Source organism: Cottoperca gobio, chromosome 20 (assembly GCF_900634415.1).
Source record: "Cottoperca gobio chromosome 20, fCotGob3.1, whole genome shotgun sequence".
Taxonomy (NCBI): domain Eukaryota; kingdom Metazoa; phylum Chordata; class Actinopteri; order Perciformes; family Bovichtidae; genus Cottoperca; species Cottoperca gobio.
In genome coordinates this window covers 3491564-3509967 of record NC_041374.1, presented here as the reverse complement: position 1 = coordinate 3509967, position 18404 = coordinate 3491564, and the positions used below count along the sequence as shown (strand labels likewise).

Here is an 18404-nt window from a genome sequence, read left to right as displayed (position 1 = left end):
GAAACAAAAATATAGGGATGAAAAATATGAGGCATGTATTATTAGAGGGGGAAAAAAAAGACTACCAAAGCTGTGAGATTTGAAATGTTTTTGAAAAAAAATAAAGTCACCATGGATCTGTTATTTCTCTTGAGTTTGCGCTGACAAGAAGGCATGTTTGACTTTTGACTGTTACCCCATAACATCACTGTACTGTATGCTTTTGCATGTCCACACTGCTCATGGTTTTCACTGTGTTGGTGACTAAAAACAAAAAAATGGCAAAGAAAAGTGGAATCCTACCCTGTCATCATCTGAGTTGTCATCACATCTCCAGTTCCCATCACAGCTGAGTTCCTACACAGTGTTGCCAAAATCCAAGGATGCTTATGGCTCTGTTAAAAAAACAAACCTAACTGACTTTTCGGCTATGCTCCTCCCTTTTCACAATGCACTTTTGCTCAAAACCAACATTACTGCACAGCTTCTTAACCTTGCGGTGATATATTTCCCTACCCTCAAGACCACGCCACAACTCACCATCTTGCACCGTCAGTTTCAGTGGAATACCAGGCCACATCTCCCCTGTCTGCTCCAACTCTTCAAACTCCTAACACTGTTATCTAATTCTATCCAGCCTTCGTATGCATCTTTGCCTTGTGAATCCCCCCCCCCCCCCCCCCCTCCCCCCCACAGCCCCTTTACGGGGTCTAACTCTAACACAGGCAGCTCTGTAGAGATGCTCCTCCTGCCTGCCACGGCACAGTCTAACCTCTGCAGTGTTCTGTGTCTTTGTAACATGTCTCACCCTTCATATAACCTAGAAAAAGCAGCCTTCTGTATATGTTTTGGTGTCTTTTAGTTGTGTCTCAGTAATAATAATGTTTGTGTAGTCTTAGTGTGTTTATGTGCATAATTTGTAGTTTTTTTAACATCGTCTTACCTTTTTATATGCATTATTTGACCACATTTCTTTTTGACAACCAGTATCTGTTTTGGCATCTCTGTTTGCAGGCTAACGGAAGTGCTAAAAGAGTGGGAGGGGATCATAAAACTACTTCCCCTACTATTCCCATCTCTAAAATCCCTGCTTTTTATCCTAGCTCTACTAAAGGCAGCCCCCAGTCTGCACCAAACTCAGATGCTACTAATCCCATTAACCCTTCCTCCTCCTCTTCCTCCTCTTTGACAAAGTCCTCCACCCTGCCTTCTCACGCTCCTCGTTCCGGTTCCCAACCCTCCTCCCACATCCCCTCCCTGTCTAACGGATCCCTCAAACTCCCCACACCCTCACAGCACACAGGTAAAGCTCTTTCATTCTCCTCGCAGACTCAGAATGGTCGAGTGCACTCCTCCTCCTCCTCTTCATTCTCCTCCTCCTCCTCTTCATCCTCCTCCCCCTCCCCTCTGTCGCCCACACCTTTGGGCCCAGGTGGAAAGAGCATCCGCACCATACACACCCCCAGCTTCACCAGCTACAGGTCCCACAACGGCAGCAACGGCAAATCCTGCATCCCAACAGCCACAGCAGCTAAGGACACTACCTAGCCCCGTTACCGCCCCCGCTCTGGTTTTACCACACAGCAGGTAGAGCTGGTCATGTTTCATTTTATATACTTTTGGTTTGCTGTTTTTTTTTCTTCTCTCTTCTGTTTTTGAACTTTTTTGTAAAAGTATTAAATGATTCACTCCCCCCCTCTTCATGTTTTATTTGACACTGGCATTCTCGCACCGATGCTTCTATCTCCTTTTAAGTTGCAATTTCCAGTTTTGAAACATACTTACTTGGATTCTGATTCTTTCTTGGAGGTGTACCACATGTTCTGACAAAATATTTTATAATGGAATTTAGTTTTTACCACTTTGTAGTTGAAGTGGAAGTCTCTCATGGTGTTGAAAATCTATTTTTCTTGCTGTAGCTATGAATAGGGAACATAGAGTTGATGTACAATCACAAAATACCATGTACAAATGTTGTTTTATTTTTCAAACCAGAGATTGAATAATCATAGTATATTTAATCTTCTATGTTTCTTATGTTGCCAGACACAACACAGCCCTTGTAAATGCCTTTTATGAGTGTATACAGACATTTTAAAGTTGAATTCATTATTAACTTCTGCTTTCTAAGAGTATTTTCTCATTTTTCACCCATTTGAACTGCCAATTTATTTTACAGATCTGTAAAACTGGTATCATAAGTAATACAAGTTTTCATTTTAGTGTGCCTATTTGCCAAAGTTGTTGTATAATGACTCACTTCAGGCCTGACCCAGTCACAAGATTTAGGGGAAATTACATGTACTCTCTTGTGTGATGGCTGAAGTGTTGACGACCTCAGTGTTTGTACTGCTGGTCTTGGTTTGTTAAGTTAACATGTATTGTTGTCTAAATGTAAACTGTACTAAAAACAAAGTGAATCAGTTCTACCACATGTACATATATGCTTCTACTAAGAAAATAAGTAGTTTTGTTAACATACCAAAGTTTATTTGTATGCATGCCTTTCAAATACTTTAGGAGAGTGGTGTAAAAGAAGAATTATGTTTGCACAGATAGATTTTGTAAATATCTGGTTTTCTCTCATTTTTGTAAAGCTTTAAATCATACTATAAAGGAGCAATGTGGTAAGGACAAAAACTGTGTCGGAGTAGCAAAAATAAAGACTTGCATGCTTGTAATGCATTTAGCTTCAATCTTTTTATTGTTGGTGGTTTCTGGCTTCCTGCTAAATTCCTAAGGGGTTGAGTCTATGTGTGTGTGTGTGTGTGTGTGTGTGTGTGTGTGTGTGTGTGTGTGTGTGTGTGTGTGTGTGTGTGCGGGGACACGTAAAAGAGCAGTTCTCTCTTTCACTTCACCTGACTTCTCTGACTAATAGCAAATATAGAGAAGAAGACATTCAGTGTCTACGATTCAAGGTAAGAATATGAATATCGACGATATTAAGGATTATTGACACAATGATGCACGTGAGGGCTATATGCTCTAAATTTACTCTTTACAATCTTGCGCTGGAATACATGATTTGATAGTAAAGTACAAAGATTAGTGGTGCTTCAACTACAAACCATGCTAAAGCTTGTAGCACCACTTTGTACATGTAAGCATTTCAACTATCTGAAACATTCTTTTATTAACGGCCACAGAGCACTTGGTCATCTTTAGAAAATGTCGGTTTTTTTATATTAATTGATAACAAATGTTAAAGCCATTAACGGGTTCAGGGGGACGTGTCATTACATTTAATTACATTGGTATTTTTTTCCTCATTCAATGTAACTCACAATTACTCCAACAAAGACCCACGCACTTACAAGGTAGTTCTGCAGGACAATCTATTGCCCATAAAACAATTGACTTAAATATATTTATTTTTAAATATATGCCTGCAATATCTACTGCTGTAACTACTATAACAAAGTCATTATATCATACATTGTACACCTGGAAACTGCTACAAAGTCAATACTGCAGACAGGACAAGGTTTAATGTTGGCTGAAATGTCACTGTGTCTGTGACAGTTCCTGTTAGCCTCATGTGCATACATTATGTAGTTTTGTCATATTTCCACGGAAGTCATCATTTGTCACACACACACATTGTGCGTTCTTAGTTTTGTTATGCTATAACAATGTATGATTTGGTGAATCACTTGACTAGGCTATCATCATAACAGGTTATTTGTGTCTATGCTGCAACAGGCTGATCCTCTCCACAACAACAATGAACGTCTCTGTGGAAGAGATGCAGGGCTTCTATGGCAGTGACTACCACCAAGAGAACATTGTATTTTCAACATTTTACATCCTGATTTTCATCTTTGCTGTGCCTGGGAATGCCCTGGCGCTGTGGGCGTTCTTTCGTCAGGCGAGCACATCTTCATTTAAGGTCTTCCTCAGGCACCTGTCTGTGGCAGACCTCTCTTACATCCTCATTTTACCCATGCGTATAGTTTACCACCTGTCAGACAGCCACTGGCCTTTTGGGCATGTCCTCTGTCAACTAGCGGGCTTCCTCTTTTACCTTAACATGTACTGCAGCCTGTACTTAATGAGTTTCATTAGCCTGGACAGATTTATGGCTGTGGTTCTACCTATAAAATCACAGTCAGTAAGGAAGGCTTTGTATGCAAAGGTAGTTGTGGGCATACTTTGGGTGACAGTTATTGTGTGTATGAGTCCTATACTTTTCTCTAAAAAGAATGTGACAAACAACTCAACTGGCATCTGCATCAAGCTGTACTTAGAAAAGACATCTCCCATGGCTTTAGTTTCCACTATTGTGGCATTTGTTATTCCTCTCACCATCATAGTGGTTTCCTACATACTAATTCTGTTGAAACTCAGGACAATCACACAACGGGAAGAACGGCCAGTGAGGGACAACGCTATAAGAATGATCATCCTCATTGTGATGAACTTCCTGTTTGCATTTGTACCCTACCATGTGAGTAGGGTGATCTACATTGAAAGCCATGGTCATGGCCATATGACCGCAGCAACCCTCGAGTCACTGGGAAGAGCCAATCGGATCACATCTGCACTGACCTGTGTCAGTGGTGTACTGGATCCTGTGATGTACTTCTTCCTCAACCGTGCATACAGGGATACATTGCAGCAGCTGTTCTGTAAAAGATGATCAATAACACATGTGCAGACAATAAATATGTGTACAAAATTATCCTCTTCTGTGTGTAATTGGGTGTAAGATTGATCTTGCTCATTTGTTATAGTAACCTAAGGACACAAACAAATGAACTTCCATTTTGCAGTAGTTCAGATTTTAGGCCAACATGAAAGACCTGTGAAACAGTTGCATCATTTTATTTCTACTTTTAGATCAGTAAAGTTGTTGAGGAAGTTAAAAAGAACAACTGCAGACCATTCATCTTGTCAGCAACTTATTCAATACAACTCACAAATACTCAAACACAGACCTTACACACTTTTTCTGCTGGACCATTCAAAAAAAATATGACTGAAACATGTATATATTATAGCACTAGTAAATAATTCGAGGAATCAATGGTACGAATTTTCAAAAACGTGAGCCCTAATACAATACCTGCTAGAAGGGCTCTGCGCAGTTACCGTACTTTCAAGAACATTTCGCTTTTGCTCAGTTTGACTTGTGCGGGCACCCGTATTATCGACTTGTTACCAAGGCAGCCAGGAAGAAGCTGTGAAGGGAGCGGACCGTGAGTGTCTTCTTGTTTGTTTAACGTAGCTGCATATGTTTGTACTTGGACTTTTAGTTAACATTATGACCAAGCTAAAACATGAACAGAAGTGAATGCGTAAATCCTTAAGTCTTTTACACCAATAAAATGTCGCGACGAGCGTGTTGAACAGATATTTCGAAAATGTGAAGTTAGCTAACAAGTTAATTTACAACCGCCGTTATTGTTATTGTCAGGTAGAAGTCGCTAGCTAATTAGCTAAGCTAGTGACGTTAACTGCGAACACGTTAGCGTTATGGCACTTCCAGCTGCGGCTGGAAAAATAACGGTCGTATGAACCGTTGTTTCAGTAGAAAGCAAGTTAGCTTTGTGGCTGTAACTATTGACATTGACTAGCTGTTTTTCATTTGTGATACAGCACGGAGAAACCAAATTAGGACACAGAAATGTCAATCGCAATCATCTTCTACAGCCTAGGTTCAATAGTTTTCACTATGCATCCCTTGTCCTGTCTTTCAGCCCACAGGAGCAACTATGGACATCCGAGAAGGCTGACAACTCCTACTACTACTACTTTTTACACCTTAGGCTGCCACCATGGGCACTGCATCCTCTTTGGTCAGCCCAGGAGAGGTGATTGAGGATGGATACGGGGGTGAAGGAGGAGAAGCCTGTGAGATCCCAGTGGAGGTCAAGCCCAAAGCCCGACTCCTGCGCAGTTCCTTTCGCAGAGCACCTCGGGTGATTGGGGCCAGTTTTAAATCCACAGGTTCTGTTGATCTAGAGTACGCTGCTGAGTATGAAAGACTCCGTAAAGAGTATGAAATCTTCCGTGTCAGCAAGAATAACGAGATCTCGTCTATGCAAAAGAAGGAGGCCAAGCTGGATGAGGAGAACAAGAGGCTGAGGGCTGAGCTACAGGTGAAATGAATTAAATGGATACTACTGAGATTACTACTACCGACTTGTAAGGTTTATGGATGTTATAACAGTTCTTTTGATGGTATTCATCGTTCTTAATGTGACAACAGGCTCTGCAGAAGACCTACCAGAAGATCCTTAGAGAAAAAGAGAGTGCTCTTGAGGCAAAGTACCAAGCTATGGAAAGGGCTGCCACCTTTGAACATGACAGAGACAAAGTAAAACGGCAGTTTAAGGTAAACCACACCATGTGTGTTACTGTGCAGCATTCTCTCCTGTAATCATGATTCCAACCCTAACCAATTGGCTAAATCACCCTCAGATCTTCCGGGAGACAAAAGAAAAAGAGATTCAGGATCTCCTGCGGGCCAAAAGGGATTTGGAGGCCAAATTGCAACAGTTGCAGGCTCAGGGTATCCAGGTTTATGACCTAAATGATTCTGACTCAGATGACAACCAAACCACTGTCACTGGTAAGACCCAGAAATCCACAATGTGGGACTTTTTCTTTTCTTTGTTTTATTCATCCATCGTCCCAGTAATATTTGCCATTAAAATACAAAATCTAAGGTTTTGTTTTGTGTGATGAAATCTTCCAAAGCATTGTATTATTTATTCACTGTATGTCTTTAGCTGCAGGGACGCAGTGTGAGTACTGGTCTGGTGGTGTGCTGGGAAGTGAGCCCTCTATGGGTAGCATGATGCAGTTGCAACAGACCTTCCGAGGACCGGAATTTGCCCACAGTTTGATAGATGTGGAGGGACCCTTTGCAAATGTGAGCAGAGGTAAGTAAACTTAAATAAGTTTATACAAAGAAGGGATGCGTCATGTATGGTTGTAGGCAATGCAAAGGTAGTACAACATGTTTACCCTATGGCCTCAGTGGCTACTGTGACGCTGGAAAAATTATACTTACATTTATTATAACTTTATTGATTTTTATGTATTTATGTGTGTGTACTTTTTACGTTTGAAGTATGCATTCACTTACCTCTTCACGTGTTTGTCTTGTAACTTTTCTCATCTGTGTGTGTGTGTGTGTGTGTGTGTCAGATGACTGGGATGCTGCAGTGGCCAGTCTGCTTCAGGTCTCCCCTCATGTGCCCCAGGCTTTATGGAGTAACACAGTGCGCTGCTACCTAATCTTTACCCAGGAGACCAAAGCTGAGCTTGATGTCTTTATTAAGGTTGGTTAGAGGCAATATAAGTATAAAAAAAACTATAATTGTGCTGTTTTCATGGGATATTGTGGCACACTATTTTTCATCTTTATGGGGCATTTTTGCAAAACCATATTACAGAGGTACTGCTTGCTCTTTGGTGCTTGTTGGTTTTTTTTATGCATACGGTCTCATAGAGGTTTAATTTAGTCTTACATTACCTTTAATCTACCTTCAGGAAATACATTTGGTCAATTGGCTAGTCTGAATTTCGGGCTCTTAGAAGACTATTGTGAGTGAACCTGGTTTAGAACTGACATTAATCCTTGCTTCATGTTTTCATTGCAGAAACACTCACCTGTGTTACGGAGAATGTGTGAGAGTTTAGGCCATTTCTACCTGAATGTCTGCTTCCCAGAGGAGAATGCCGCCTCATATGATGTGGAGCGCAAGCAGGAGATTGAAAGGAGCTCCGTGTGTGTGCTTCTTGTCAAATCTACTGTCACTAGGTACAGTAAGTCCTACAGTATACATACCCTCACTAGGATATCCCCAGGCAGTTAAGGTTGTACATTATTTCATTTGTTTTAATGAGAAAATGTCTTCTGATATTCGTGCATGTGGGTAGCTCTGTGGTGGAGGATTGTGAGGAGGCTTTTGTGAAGAACCCAGATGGCCATCCACTGGTGCTCTACCTCAGGACTGAAGAAGATCCCAATTTGACTGGAGCCACCAGGCAACTGCTAGAAAGGATCAATGCTGCAGACAAGGCTGCTAAAGTCAAGGTGTGTGTGTGTGTGTGTGTGTGTGTGTGTGTGTGTGTGTGTGTGTGTGTGTGTGTGTGTGTGTGTGTGTGTGTGTGTGTGTGTGTGTGTGTGTGTGTGTGTGTGTGTGTGTGTGTGTGATGTATTAAATGAACAAAGCAAACGTATACAGTAGAGAAGGAAGTACTTCACAATGTATTCAAGGTTAGATAAAAGTGCAGGACTATAAATGGTTATGACATTTATGGTCATGAGAATATGCACGTGCTGTGTGAGGAATAGCCTTTATTATTCAGAGTACTTTAACTTCACATTATTAACAGCGAGGAAAGGTTTTGTGTTTGTTGCCTTTGTAAAGTTGACATGGTGTATTCTCCTGGCTGCTGGAGGCCACGCACTGCTTGTTGTGCTTACATGTTTTGAACATTCACCCAGGTGGTGGATCATAGTGGTTCTGTAGAGGAGGGGGCTGACCTCATTTATTGTCAACTGGAAAAAGTCATAAAACAGGTACAGACTGCTTCAGTCTTTTCTTTTTATCCACTCAATCGTGTTGTGTGTCCACTGATTTACGTGCGTCCCTCCGGTCACGACCACTTTTTATCTTCTACCCTCACCATGCAGGAGTTGCTGTGTCTTGAAGGAGCAGATGTCGACTCTAAGGACTCTGAGATAGAGGAGGGACGTGAAGAAGACTCAGGCGATGTGCTGTGGGACCTGCATGATGAGCAGGAACAGATTGAGTCCTACCAGCAGGCCTGTAGCTGCACCACCTCCCAGTTAGGCTTCCAGAAGGTCCGGCGGATCTTTTCCTCTGTTTAGCTTTCTTAATCTTGTCCGATCTAATCTTTTATTCTTTAATCTCTTTACGTCTGTGCTGTATCTGTTGTCCTCCTCAGTATATAGATCGTTTGAATGATATGATAGCTGCTCCTCCTCCCACCCCTCCTCTGCTGGTGTCTGGGGGTCCAGGCTCAGGAAAGTCTCTCCTGCTCTCCAAATGGTGAGAACTTATTCATTCAGTTACGTGTAATATGTCCCCTAACTGCTAGACTCTTCTTAACTCAAACTATTCTGGCACCATTGCATTTTGCAGTGTCATCCTACAACAGGACATTATCTAATCTTCATTCTTTAATCCTTTTCAGGATCGAGCAGCAGCAGAAGCAGTCCCCCAACACCTTGTTTCTTTATCATTTTGTTGGTCGCCCACTTTCCACAAGCTCAGAGCCGGTTCTCATTATCAAACGCCTCACAGTCAAAGTAAGGGCTCTCTCTGTCTCTCGGTAGCTCTTCCGAAGGCTTGCCTCCAGTGAAGACTCGGATTAACTGTGGGAACGTTTTCTGTCTGCTGTCACATAGCTGCTGCAGCACTTCTGGTCCATTTCTGGCTTGTCCATGGAGCCCAGTAAGATCTTAGAGGAGTTTCCCCGCTGGCTTGAAAGACTATCATCACGCCACCAAGGAAACATCATCATCATCATCGACTCCATTGACCAAATACAGGTACAGTCCACATTAGACTGTACATGTTTTGTCTCATATAGTAGCTAGTAGTAACCCTACAGTTTTTCCTCCTATTTTCAGCAAGCAGAAAGACACATGAAGTGGCTGATTGACCCGCTCCCTGTCAATGTCAGAGTGGTGGTGTCTGTGAATGTAGAGACGTGTCCTCAAGCTTGGAGGTGAGACACTCAGCTTAAATTGACTCTATATGTGTTTGATTGATTTGATAATGCTATTTATTTACTTTCCATGAAGTAAATATACTTGTAAATATGCTCCTGCAGTATTGCCATCTGTAATCCAGTGACCATGTCTGTTTAGGTTATGGCCCACGCTCCACTTGGACCCACTGAGTCCCAGAGAGGTCAGGAGCGTTGTTGATGCAGAGTGCCAGAGCATGGATCTGAAATTCACCAAGGACCAGGTCAGTGAACGTCCCACCATCCCCCCCTTTTTAAAAAAATTGTGAAAAAAACCATTTGGAATTGTTGGCCGAGGTTTGTTTTGTTTGGGAGGATACTACTCTTAAACGTTGTGTCTTTGTTCCAGGAGAAGAAGCTGGAAAGGCACTGTCGCTCTGCATCAACCTGCAATGCATTGTATGTCACACTACTGGCAAGAATGATCATCAGGTTAGTACATGTTCATGTTCTACCAGCTTCTTTGTTGTCCTTTTTTAAAGTAAAAGCAGTTTAAAGGAAAACATCCAGAAAACACTTTTTTTCATTGCAATGAAATGTTGGGTTTTCTGTGACTTCAGAGTCTTCAGGGCCTTAAACGTGGATTTATCTGGGTTAAAAGTAGTTTACCCCCCCTCAAGTCTCACGTTGATGTCTCTGAATGTGCGGCTGCATGTGTTTTTAAATGTTGTTTGGATTATATGCCATGTTTTGTCACTGCCCAGCAGTATACCAGGTTGCTCACTGGAGAAGAGCCTGGAGCAGTGTCTCCAGTGTCAGGACACCATGTCACTCTACCGCCTGGCACTCAAGATGACACTGAACTCCCTCAACACAGACAGAGAACGACACATTATGAGAGAGGTGAACTATGTCCGGACAAAATAACAAAATGAACTTCTCTCCACTTAAAATTAAAATCTCTGTTTTGTTCTCTTTGGCGACACCTCTGGCGATAAGCAGTAATTGCAGGTGTGTTTTCGACTCACTTCCCAGAGATCCAAACTGTAGCAATATTCCCAAGAAAAATCACAAACTGACACCCAGTTCATAATCCTGCAAAAGCAAGAGCTTTCATAAGTGAGCCATAAGCTCAATCCCCATTGTGTTACCTCATTCGGCGATATATAGGGACTTAACAGACATTTATTTAAATAGAAATCTTTGAGATTATCACTTTAAACACAGAATTTTACTATCATTATTGGTTTTAATAGCAAGTGTTTGCTACTTGTTTCAACATGTTGTATTGTATTCTCGTGATACTGTTCACTTTCTTTTGATTTAATACATTTTTTTCTCCATGTATCAAAGGAATATGTGCTTGTTTTGTTGTCTCTCCTCAGATACTGTGCCTTGTATGTGCCAGCCACAATGGAGTGAGTGAATCAGAGGTACTAGACCTTTTCCCAGAACTGGAGCTGCCTGTCCTGTCCTCTCTGCTTTACCGCCTGAACAGACTCTGCATTGTAACCCTCCGTTGTGGGCTCATCAGGTTTCAACACCTGCAGGTAACTGGGCTCTGACCACTAGAAGATTATAGCACAAAGTCCTTAAAAATAGATCATGCATAAACAAGTATGATATTCCTGGCACAGAAAATGTATGAATAGACCATTTTTGAAGTTTTTGCCTGTAAGTGTGTTTGTCTTTCAGGCTTGGGAAGCTGTGAGGTTGGAGTTCCTGGGTGGAGGAAGTAGCTCGGCTGCTTACAGAGAGAAACTCATACAGTACTTCAGTCAGCAACTCAGGTGCATGAGAGTAATCGTCTTCTTCTCATAGAACCCAACTCACATTCTTCTGTCAGTACAACTCATGTCATTGTGTGTGTGTGTGTGTGTGTGTGTGTGTGTGTAGCCAGGACCGCGTGACGTGGCGTGTGGCAGATGAGCTGCCCTGGCTGCTCCTACAGCAGGAGGATCGGACCAAACTACAGCTCAGCCTCTTGAACCTGTTTGTCTCCCAAAACCTCTACAAGCGGTACATAGACATACATACACACACGCCGATATAGCGAAGCCTTCCACATCTATTGAAATATAGTCTTTACAGATGTATGTTTGTTTTTTCCTAGGGGTCATTTCTCCGAGCTGCTAGCCTACTGGCAATATGTGGGCAAGGACAAAAGCTCCATGGCCACTGAGTACTTTGATTCCCTGAAACACTACGAGAAGAGCTGTGAGAGCGAAGACGGCATGACCAAGCTGGCAAACCTGTATGAGACCTTGGGACGTTTCCTCAAAGACCTGGGCCTCCCCAGTCAGGTATTATATGTGGCCGCAGCATGTTAAAGAGCTTTACCTTTGAAAACAACATGTCAGTTGTTCACCACTGCCTCACCTTGTATGGCAGTTTTCCTTTTTCCAGGCAGCCTCAGGATTTACATAAGATAATGAAAAAGACTTTATCTCACGCCTGTTTTATTAGGAAAGTGCACATATTGACAATTACATAAATGTTAGACTCTGTCTGTTTTTCTAGGCCGTAGCACCTTTACAGAGGTCCCTTGAGATTAGGGAGACAGCATTGGACCCGGACCATCCCAGCGTCGCTCGCTCCCTGCACCAGCTGGCTGCGGTTTATGTACAGTGGAAGAAGTATGGCAACGCTGAGCAGCTGTACAAGCAGGCCCTGGAGATAAGTGAGAATGCCTACGGTGCTGAGCATGCCAGCGTAGCACGAGAGCTGGAGTCACTCGCCATGCTCTATCAGAAACAAAACAAGTAAATAGTTCTCTCTTGGTGTTGACATACATGATGTTTCTTATAATTGTTGTTTATTTAGAATAGTTTATTGATTCTCCCTGCCAGGAATGTGTTTAAAAACTGGCATCCAACCTACGTCGATGATTTAATAACCTTCAGGATTCCATTTAAAATACATGCACCTGGTATTTTTACAATCAGGTATGAACAAGCAGAGAAACTCAGGAAGAGGTCAGTGAAGATTCGTCAGAAGACTGCTCGCCAGAAAGGCCATATGGTATTTATCTATCATAGATACCCACATGTTCAGTCAGACTCACTTAATCTGTCCTAATGTAAATGCCTTTTGTCGACTCCTCCTTCCAGTACGGCTTCACTTTGTTGAGGCGCAGAGCTCTGCAGCTGGAAGAGCTGACGCCGGGTAAAGACTCTGCAGACTCTGCCAAGACACTAAATGAACTTGGTGTCCTGTACTACCTCCAAAACAACCTGGAGTAAGGAATACATGTTTATTACGGCACCATATACATCACATTCAAGAGTGATGTTACAGCTGGCGTCTACACAGACACAATTGTAACTTTATGGACATTCATTGTGTAATTGTGTCTCCCTCCCTGCTCCTTGCATCTGATTGTTGATGGGTTGTTTTGTTTCCTTTAGTTGTCTTAAGTCTTCATCTGTGTGTCCACCAACATATCTAAAATGCCTCTCCTGTGCCCTCACCAGTGCAGCCAAGATGTTCTTGACCCGCTCTCTGGAGACACGTCAGCGTGTCCTCGGTCCAGATCACCCAGACTGTGCTCAGTCCCTCAACAACCTGGCAGCGCTGCACACAGAGAGGAGGGAGTATGAGACGGCTGAGGACATGTATGAGAGGGCGCTAGACATCCGCAAAAGGGCCTTGTCCCCAGACCACCCCTCGCTGGCATACACACTGAAACACCTCGCCATGCTCTATAAACGCAGAGTGAGACACACGTGTCCGGTGACACTGAAGCTTTAATATTCTGTCTGATGAACAGCTCCTTCTGTGTTGGTCCTTGGCTGTGAATCTGATTTGAAGGTGTGTGTGTGTGTGTGTGTGTGTGTGTGTTGTTCAGGGGAAGCTGGAAAAGGCTGTGCCGCTGTATGAGCTGTCTCTGGAAATCAGGGAAAAAAGTTTTGGGCCCAAACACCCCAGTGTGGCCACAGCACTGGTCAACCTGGCTGTAATCTACTGCCAACTAGTGAGAATGTTCATCGTACTCAATTCACCCTGTACCGCATGTTCCCGACCCGCATAGTTCCTTACAACTATCCGCACCATTTGGTTTTATTGAGTATGTGTAGCTGTATTTTAGCAAAGTTAACTGTGAATGTCTTTGTGCTTGACAGAAGAAGCACAGCGACGCCTTGCCTCTGTATGAACGAGCGCTGAAAGTGTATGAGGATAGTTTGGGGCGCTCTCACCCGCGGGTCGGAGAGACCCTTAAAAACCTGGCTGTGCTGAGGTACCGTGGTTACATCAGAAGTTTAATCCTGAATGTTGCATTGAATAAAATAAAAAGTGTTCCTTCTCGTTGTGTACAGCTACGAGGAGGGGGACTTTGAGAACGCAGCAGAGCTTTACAAACGTTCAATGGAGATAAAGGAGGCCGAGCCATCGTTGGTGTGTGGGAACGCACCGTCACGGCACTCTTCCAGCGGGGACACGTTCAGTCTGAGGGGACCTGCTCCCCCACCACATGCCCCGAGGTGACTCTGTTCAGCCATGTATTGCCACAGAACTATATAGGTATTGAAAGCTGTAACTACCATAGAATAACAAACACTTCTGACCCCATGGTTTCATCAAGACGGGAACCATCCCGGTCCTCGCACTGTGATTGTTGTCCAGATGGAGATTTTAGGGTTTGTAACCTGCCAGTACGAGTGAAACCTGTGTATTTAAGAAACCTCCGTCACATCTGTCCTTTTCATGGCACTCAGGTTTACACTTATCGTTCATTCAGACACTTTGATCCTATGTACATGCGTCACAGTCAGCAAAATAGCATCACAGATTAATTTGCCTTCTTGGAATGCCATGATGGTTTATACATCATATCATAACCCATAAAACTCATTAAGACACATTCTGTGCTTTCCAATGTACAGCAGATATTACTCTATGCACTTTTTCACAACTTTCTTTTACTAGGTTTACAGGCAGGAAGAGAACCAAATGAATTATTCTTTAACTTTGATTCTAAATGAAGGACCTCTAGATGAAATATGAACTATCAAACATTTCCATAACTCAGTCTGATCATGCTTTTGTCTTACCAAAATTGTTCAGACTTCAAACAGATTTGTTGCTAAGTCGACATTCATAGAGCTGCCGTCTCGAAATCAAATGTGCATATTGTTAAATAATGTGTGCATGTCATTAAGATAACACTTGTGTTTACATTACATAAAGTTTACCTACAGTACCAGTATTAAGTATGTCATCTAAAAAGGAGAAAATGTAGAACCAAAGACGAGTTCACACAACTAAATGTTTGTGTATTTATTCATTTACAAAATGGATTTTAAGGGATTTGCCAAAACCATGATTGTGCAGCATGAGTGTCCTGGTTAAAGTACCATTCAGAAATGATTTGTTGTCTGACTGAATGTACATGAAGAGACCCGGTGTACCAAAACATATCGTCTCATTGCCTCAATATAGTACATAGTGTATCTTAGGTGTTTTTATATACGTGTGTATTAATGTAATTCAAATCTGTAAAAGCTGTACAGGACAACAACAACAAATCACACCCAGTATATCTAGAAGATTGTATTCCATCTAATAAATATTTTATTGAGACAACTTAAACATGTTGCAGCTGATGTTTGCTTAAAGCTGAGTGAATGACACGCACGTTACAGGGAGGGACACTCATTCACTGATCATTGTGACACATGTTAATGTACAGTGATATTATCCTTGGTTTAGTAAAGACTAACTCCCAGTGCTAAACCCCTTATGTCCCCTTATGTCAGCAAATTACACATGTGTGTGTGAAATGTCATTAGAAGCACTTTTCATGCATTTCTGTTCTTAAGCTGTTAGAATAGTTCATTCTGTAATTGTTTATATGACATTAATTGGCTTTTTTCATGAGGATGCTTGTTATCAAAGAAAGCAGAGCTATAGACGCGTGAGAAAAAGACACGTCTTTTCTGAATAACAGAAATGTATCTTCAAAATGTCGCCTACAACTTTCTCATCTGAGCCATCAAGTCTTCGAGGCTCTGTTCCGTCTCCCCCACTGTCTCCCCGCCTGCTGTGTTCTGCTTCAAACAAGAGAAAACAACAGTCACAATGTAGATGATCTGTCACCTTGTGATGCTGCATTCTTTAGAAGAAAGATAGAAGTATTTCAAGTGAATAAGCTCAAACATGTCAAACTAGCAGTGAAGGCAGTGTTGTTACAGAATACTAACCTCAGCTGGAATGGTGTAAGCCACAGTAATGCCTTCTGGGAGGTCAGGCACAGTACCGGATGCAGCCTCTAACTCCGTATCAGTGATCTCTGATACTAGTTCAATACCTGCACGACACAACTGTGTGTTATTACACACAACAGTGCTTTACTGTGTTGTACAATGACACATCCAAGCAGATGGTTACAGATATGACACGTCGCTGGAATAGTTTTTGCTCACCCCAATCATTGTCCTCGTGTACGACCTCCTCCTCCTCTTCCTGTACAACTTCAACCTTTGGCCGCTCGGCTTCCTTCTTCTAAAAAAAAGGGAAATATTCCCACAGATAGACACTGTTAGCTTTCCCAACAAGCACCACGTAAGAGTCCAGTCCAGCAAGCACACACCTTGTACTCTTCCTGTTGTATCCTGCAGTAGCGATCATTACACTGCGGGTTGGCTCTCATGATCATGGTGGGGAAGAAGTCCTGCATGGCGTTGTAACCCAGATAATAACTGACAGTCCCAAACTTCAACAGATACCTGAAAGACAAAATAATTTAACTTCACTAATACAGACAAACCTTTAGGTTTCCCACTGGCCATAAAGAAAGTATATCTTACTTGAGGACATTTTGCACCAGGATGCCTGCGACCACACCCATTGTTGTTGGTAAACTGGCCGCACACACGCCCTCCCTCTTTAGGGTCTTCTCATCGATGTTTGCGGCCACCACCAGAGGAGGAGCGCACTAACAAAGGAAATGTTATTGTATTACAATGTAAGTACTATAACTCACAGGACAATGTTGTTCAAGTATTGCAGGAGGTACAACAACGTTAAACAGGTAAAGAAAAGATGTTTGTGTGAAAACATACAGCGAAGCACGCCGTCTCTCCGGGAATGATGAGCTGGATGTGTCCTGATACAGCGTTCTCACTGACACCAGACTCCATCCAGATCTGACCTAGTTCATTACAGGCCTGTGGCAAACATGACACAATGAATACAGTCTGCTAGAATAACATACAAAGTGCTCTGCTCTTTGTGAAGGTGCTGCACTTACTGTATTAATGGCCATTCTGGCCTCAAAGTTGTCCACACAGCTCAGGATCAAATCCACCGGCTTCCCTTCGTCCAGCCCTCCGTAACTGAGAAGACACAGAGTTAGTTGCTGTGAAGGACTGTACCTCTGAGAAAAGAGAATAATAAAACTGGACATTAGGAATGCTCACCTGACGCGCTCCATGAAATGTGTAAAGTTTTCCATTGTGGTGATATTGTAGTTGTGGATCTCAAATGACACGTCTGGGTTGATTTTCCTGTTGGGTAAATTGAGTCGCATGTAAGAAAAAAAGAAACTGAATGTCTCTATTTTGGTGGAAAAGGGGATTATTTAGACAATAGTATACCTCAGTGTGTGTTCTGCGGCTTCCACTTTACTGAGGCCTGCCTGGTGAGGCTGGAAGAACAGTCTGTTCATATTGGCCAGCTCTACTTTATCATAGTCAAAGAGGATCAACTGATGGGGCAAACATGGGGCAAACATAGACAAGAGTGGGTTAGGCACAGGCAGACAGTCTACTGAACAAGACAAACGGGTATAAGGAAATGTAGAAGAAATAAGGAAACGTTTGTATTACCTTACCAATGCCACATCTAGTGAGCATTTCAGCTGTCACACTGCCAACTCCCCCAACACCAACCACAGCGACTGTGAATGTCCGGATTTTCTGTCAACACATTTAAAGATGATTATTCATCCTCGTCAATGCTAAAAACAATCCTTTAACCATCCTTTCATTAGGGAGGGGAGAGACATGACATGTTCTGATTATATAAATAGGTTATGTTATTGATCATTTATGTTAGAGCAGGGACAACAAACTCAAGTAACGTTACTGCAATGCAACAAAAAAACAAAGTTACATATCATACCTCATAATCATTCACGATGCCCATTCTCTTTAAAGCCATTAGACGACTGCAATGAAAACACACTTGAGATTAGCTTGTGGTCCATGAAGTACCACCATATGGGATGAGTGACTCATAAGGCGTAGCCTCTTAGCGCAATAAGCAGTTCTGACCAATTCTGTCAAACAAAATCATCAATAATAAGTCACCTGTATGGGTTGGAATCCACAACTTCGGCACTCATTTTGTCAATCTTTGGTCTGTGGAGTTCCTGGTGTTGAGCATCCTCCATGGCACACTGCTTCTGCTTACACTTTATCAATTCATTTTCCAACTCTCTCACCCGCAGCTTCAGTTCCTCTACAGTCGCCATTAGGAAAACAGATATCGCTTAACGGTGTGAACAAACTATGGGTAATATTATCAATAAAAAATACTGCAAAGTAACTGTCTAGACGGCTAAATCGGTACGGAAAGTACACGTCTTCACAACTCACATCGGCTGTCAGTGTGTTCTCGTAAATAACGTCCGTGTAGAAAACGAGTACAAATACCTAAAAGTGTTCCTACATTATTAATGGATTATTTTACCAGTTTCAGATAATATGGCCTGACTGCTGGATTACTTCTGTTCATTTCAGTTTTGAAACTGC

General features: G+C 42.4%; 4 protein-coding genes across 8 annotated transcripts in view; 3 read left to right on the top strand and 1 right to left on the bottom strand.

The window, feature by feature from the left end:
• Nucleotides 1-2675, top strand: part of kiaa1217 (KIAA1217 ortholog) — an 81395-nt gene extending 78720 nt beyond the window's left edge. Inside the window, exon 19 of the mRNA XM_029457477.1 lies at nucleotides 994-2675. Within this exon, the coding sequence (XP_029313337.1) occupies nucleotides 994-1527 (534 nt within the window). The 3' untranslated portion in view covers nucleotides 1528-2675. The remainder of the gene's footprint in view (nucleotides 1-993) is intronic.
• A 764-nt stretch (nucleotides 2676-3439) lies between these two features.
• On the top strand, nucleotides 3440-4660 carry LOC115025655 (uracil nucleotide/cysteinyl leukotriene receptor). Its single transcript, XM_029458071.1, has one exon. The coding sequence runs from the start codon at nucleotides 3704-3706 to the stop codon at nucleotides 4616-4618; it is 915 nt and encodes a 304-aa protein (XP_029313931.1). The 5' UTR covers nucleotides 3440-3703; the 3' UTR covers nucleotides 4619-4660.
• A 410-nt stretch (nucleotides 4661-5070) lies between these two features.
• nphp3 (nephronophthisis 3) lies at nucleotides 5071-15240 on the top strand. Of its 3 annotated transcripts, none has more exons than XM_029457843.1 (28): nucleotides 5071-5177; nucleotides 5748-6080; nucleotides 6191-6316; nucleotides 6403-6553; nucleotides 6714-6866; nucleotides 7135-7268; nucleotides 7590-7750; nucleotides 7870-8026; nucleotides 8441-8515; nucleotides 8630-8800; nucleotides 8905-9008; nucleotides 9154-9268; nucleotides 9368-9511; nucleotides 9593-9690; nucleotides 9833-9935; nucleotides 10061-10143; nucleotides 10416-10554; nucleotides 11037-11201; nucleotides 11347-11441; nucleotides 11548-11670; nucleotides 11765-11954; nucleotides 12172-12413; nucleotides 12597-12672; nucleotides 12762-12889; nucleotides 13125-13365; nucleotides 13499-13624; nucleotides 13773-13888; nucleotides 13968-15240. In XM_029457843.1, exons 2-28 carry the CDS (start codon nucleotides 5757-5759, stop codon nucleotides 14134-14136), a joined length of 3909 nt encoding a protein of 1302 aa, XP_029313703.1. In that variant the 5' UTR covers nucleotides 5071-5177; nucleotides 5748-5756; the 3' UTR covers nucleotides 14137-15240. The 3 variants fall into 3 exon arrangements, with proteins under 3 accessions (XP_029313703.1, XP_029313704.1, XP_029313702.1); XM_029457844.1 differs by having other exon boundaries at nucleotides 5087-5177; nucleotides 5679-6080; nucleotides 10419-10554; XM_029457842.1 differs by having other exon boundaries at nucleotides 5087-5177; nucleotides 5679-6080.
• On the bottom strand, nucleotides 15200-18402 carry uba5 (ubiquitin-like modifier activating enzyme 5). Of its 3 annotated transcripts, XM_029457852.1 has the most exons (13): nucleotides 18249-18402; nucleotides 17961-18111; nucleotides 17773-17818; nucleotides 17478-17567; nucleotides 17247-17356; nucleotides 17070-17156; nucleotides 16901-16985; nucleotides 16713-16817; nucleotides 16458-16585; nucleotides 16241-16376; nucleotides 16074-16152; nucleotides 15852-15958; nucleotides 15621-15701 (listed from the first exon to the last, which is right to left on the bottom strand). In XM_029457852.1, exons 2-13 carry the CDS (start codon nucleotides 18041-18043, stop codon nucleotides 15621-15623), a joined length of 1137 nt encoding a protein of 378 aa, XP_029313712.1. In that variant the 5' UTR covers nucleotides 18044-18111; nucleotides 18249-18402. The 3 variants fall into 3 exon arrangements, with proteins under 3 accessions (XP_029313710.1, XP_029313711.1, XP_029313712.1); XM_029457850.1 differs by having other exon boundaries at nucleotides 15200-15701; nucleotides 17961-18401; XM_029457851.1 differs by having other exon boundaries at nucleotides 15200-15698; nucleotides 17961-18396.
• Nucleotides 18403-18404: the final 2 nt, after the last annotated feature.

Coding starts and splice junctions, on each gene's coding strand:
- uba5 (XM_029457850.1), bottom strand. CDS start 18,124: ATGGCGACTGTAGAGGAACTGAAGCTGCGGGTGAGAGAGTTGGAAAAT. Junction 17,568..17,772: donor GCATCGTGAATGATTATGAG/GTATGATATGTA, acceptor ATGTGTTGACAG/AAAATCCGGACATTCACAGT. Junction 15,702..15,851: donor CTTACACCATTCCAGCTGAG/GTTAGTATTCTG, acceptor TCTTGTTTGAAG/CAGAACACAGCAGGCGGGGA.
- nphp3 (XM_029457843.1), top strand. CDS start 5,757: ATGGGCACTGCATCCTCTTTGGTCAGCCCAGGAGAGGTGATTGAGGAT. Junction 9,936..10,060: donor TGAAATTCACCAAGGACCAG/GTCAGTGAACGT, acceptor TCTTTGTTCCAG/GAGAAGAAGCTGGAAAGGCA. Junction 11,202..11,346: donor TCAGGTTTCAACACCTGCAG/GTAACTGGGCTC, acceptor TTTGTCTTTCAG/GCTTGGGAAGCTGTGAGGTT.
- LOC115025655 (XM_029458071.1), top strand. CDS start 3,704: ATGAACGTCTCTGTGGAAGAGATGCAGGGCTTCTATGGCAGTGACTAC.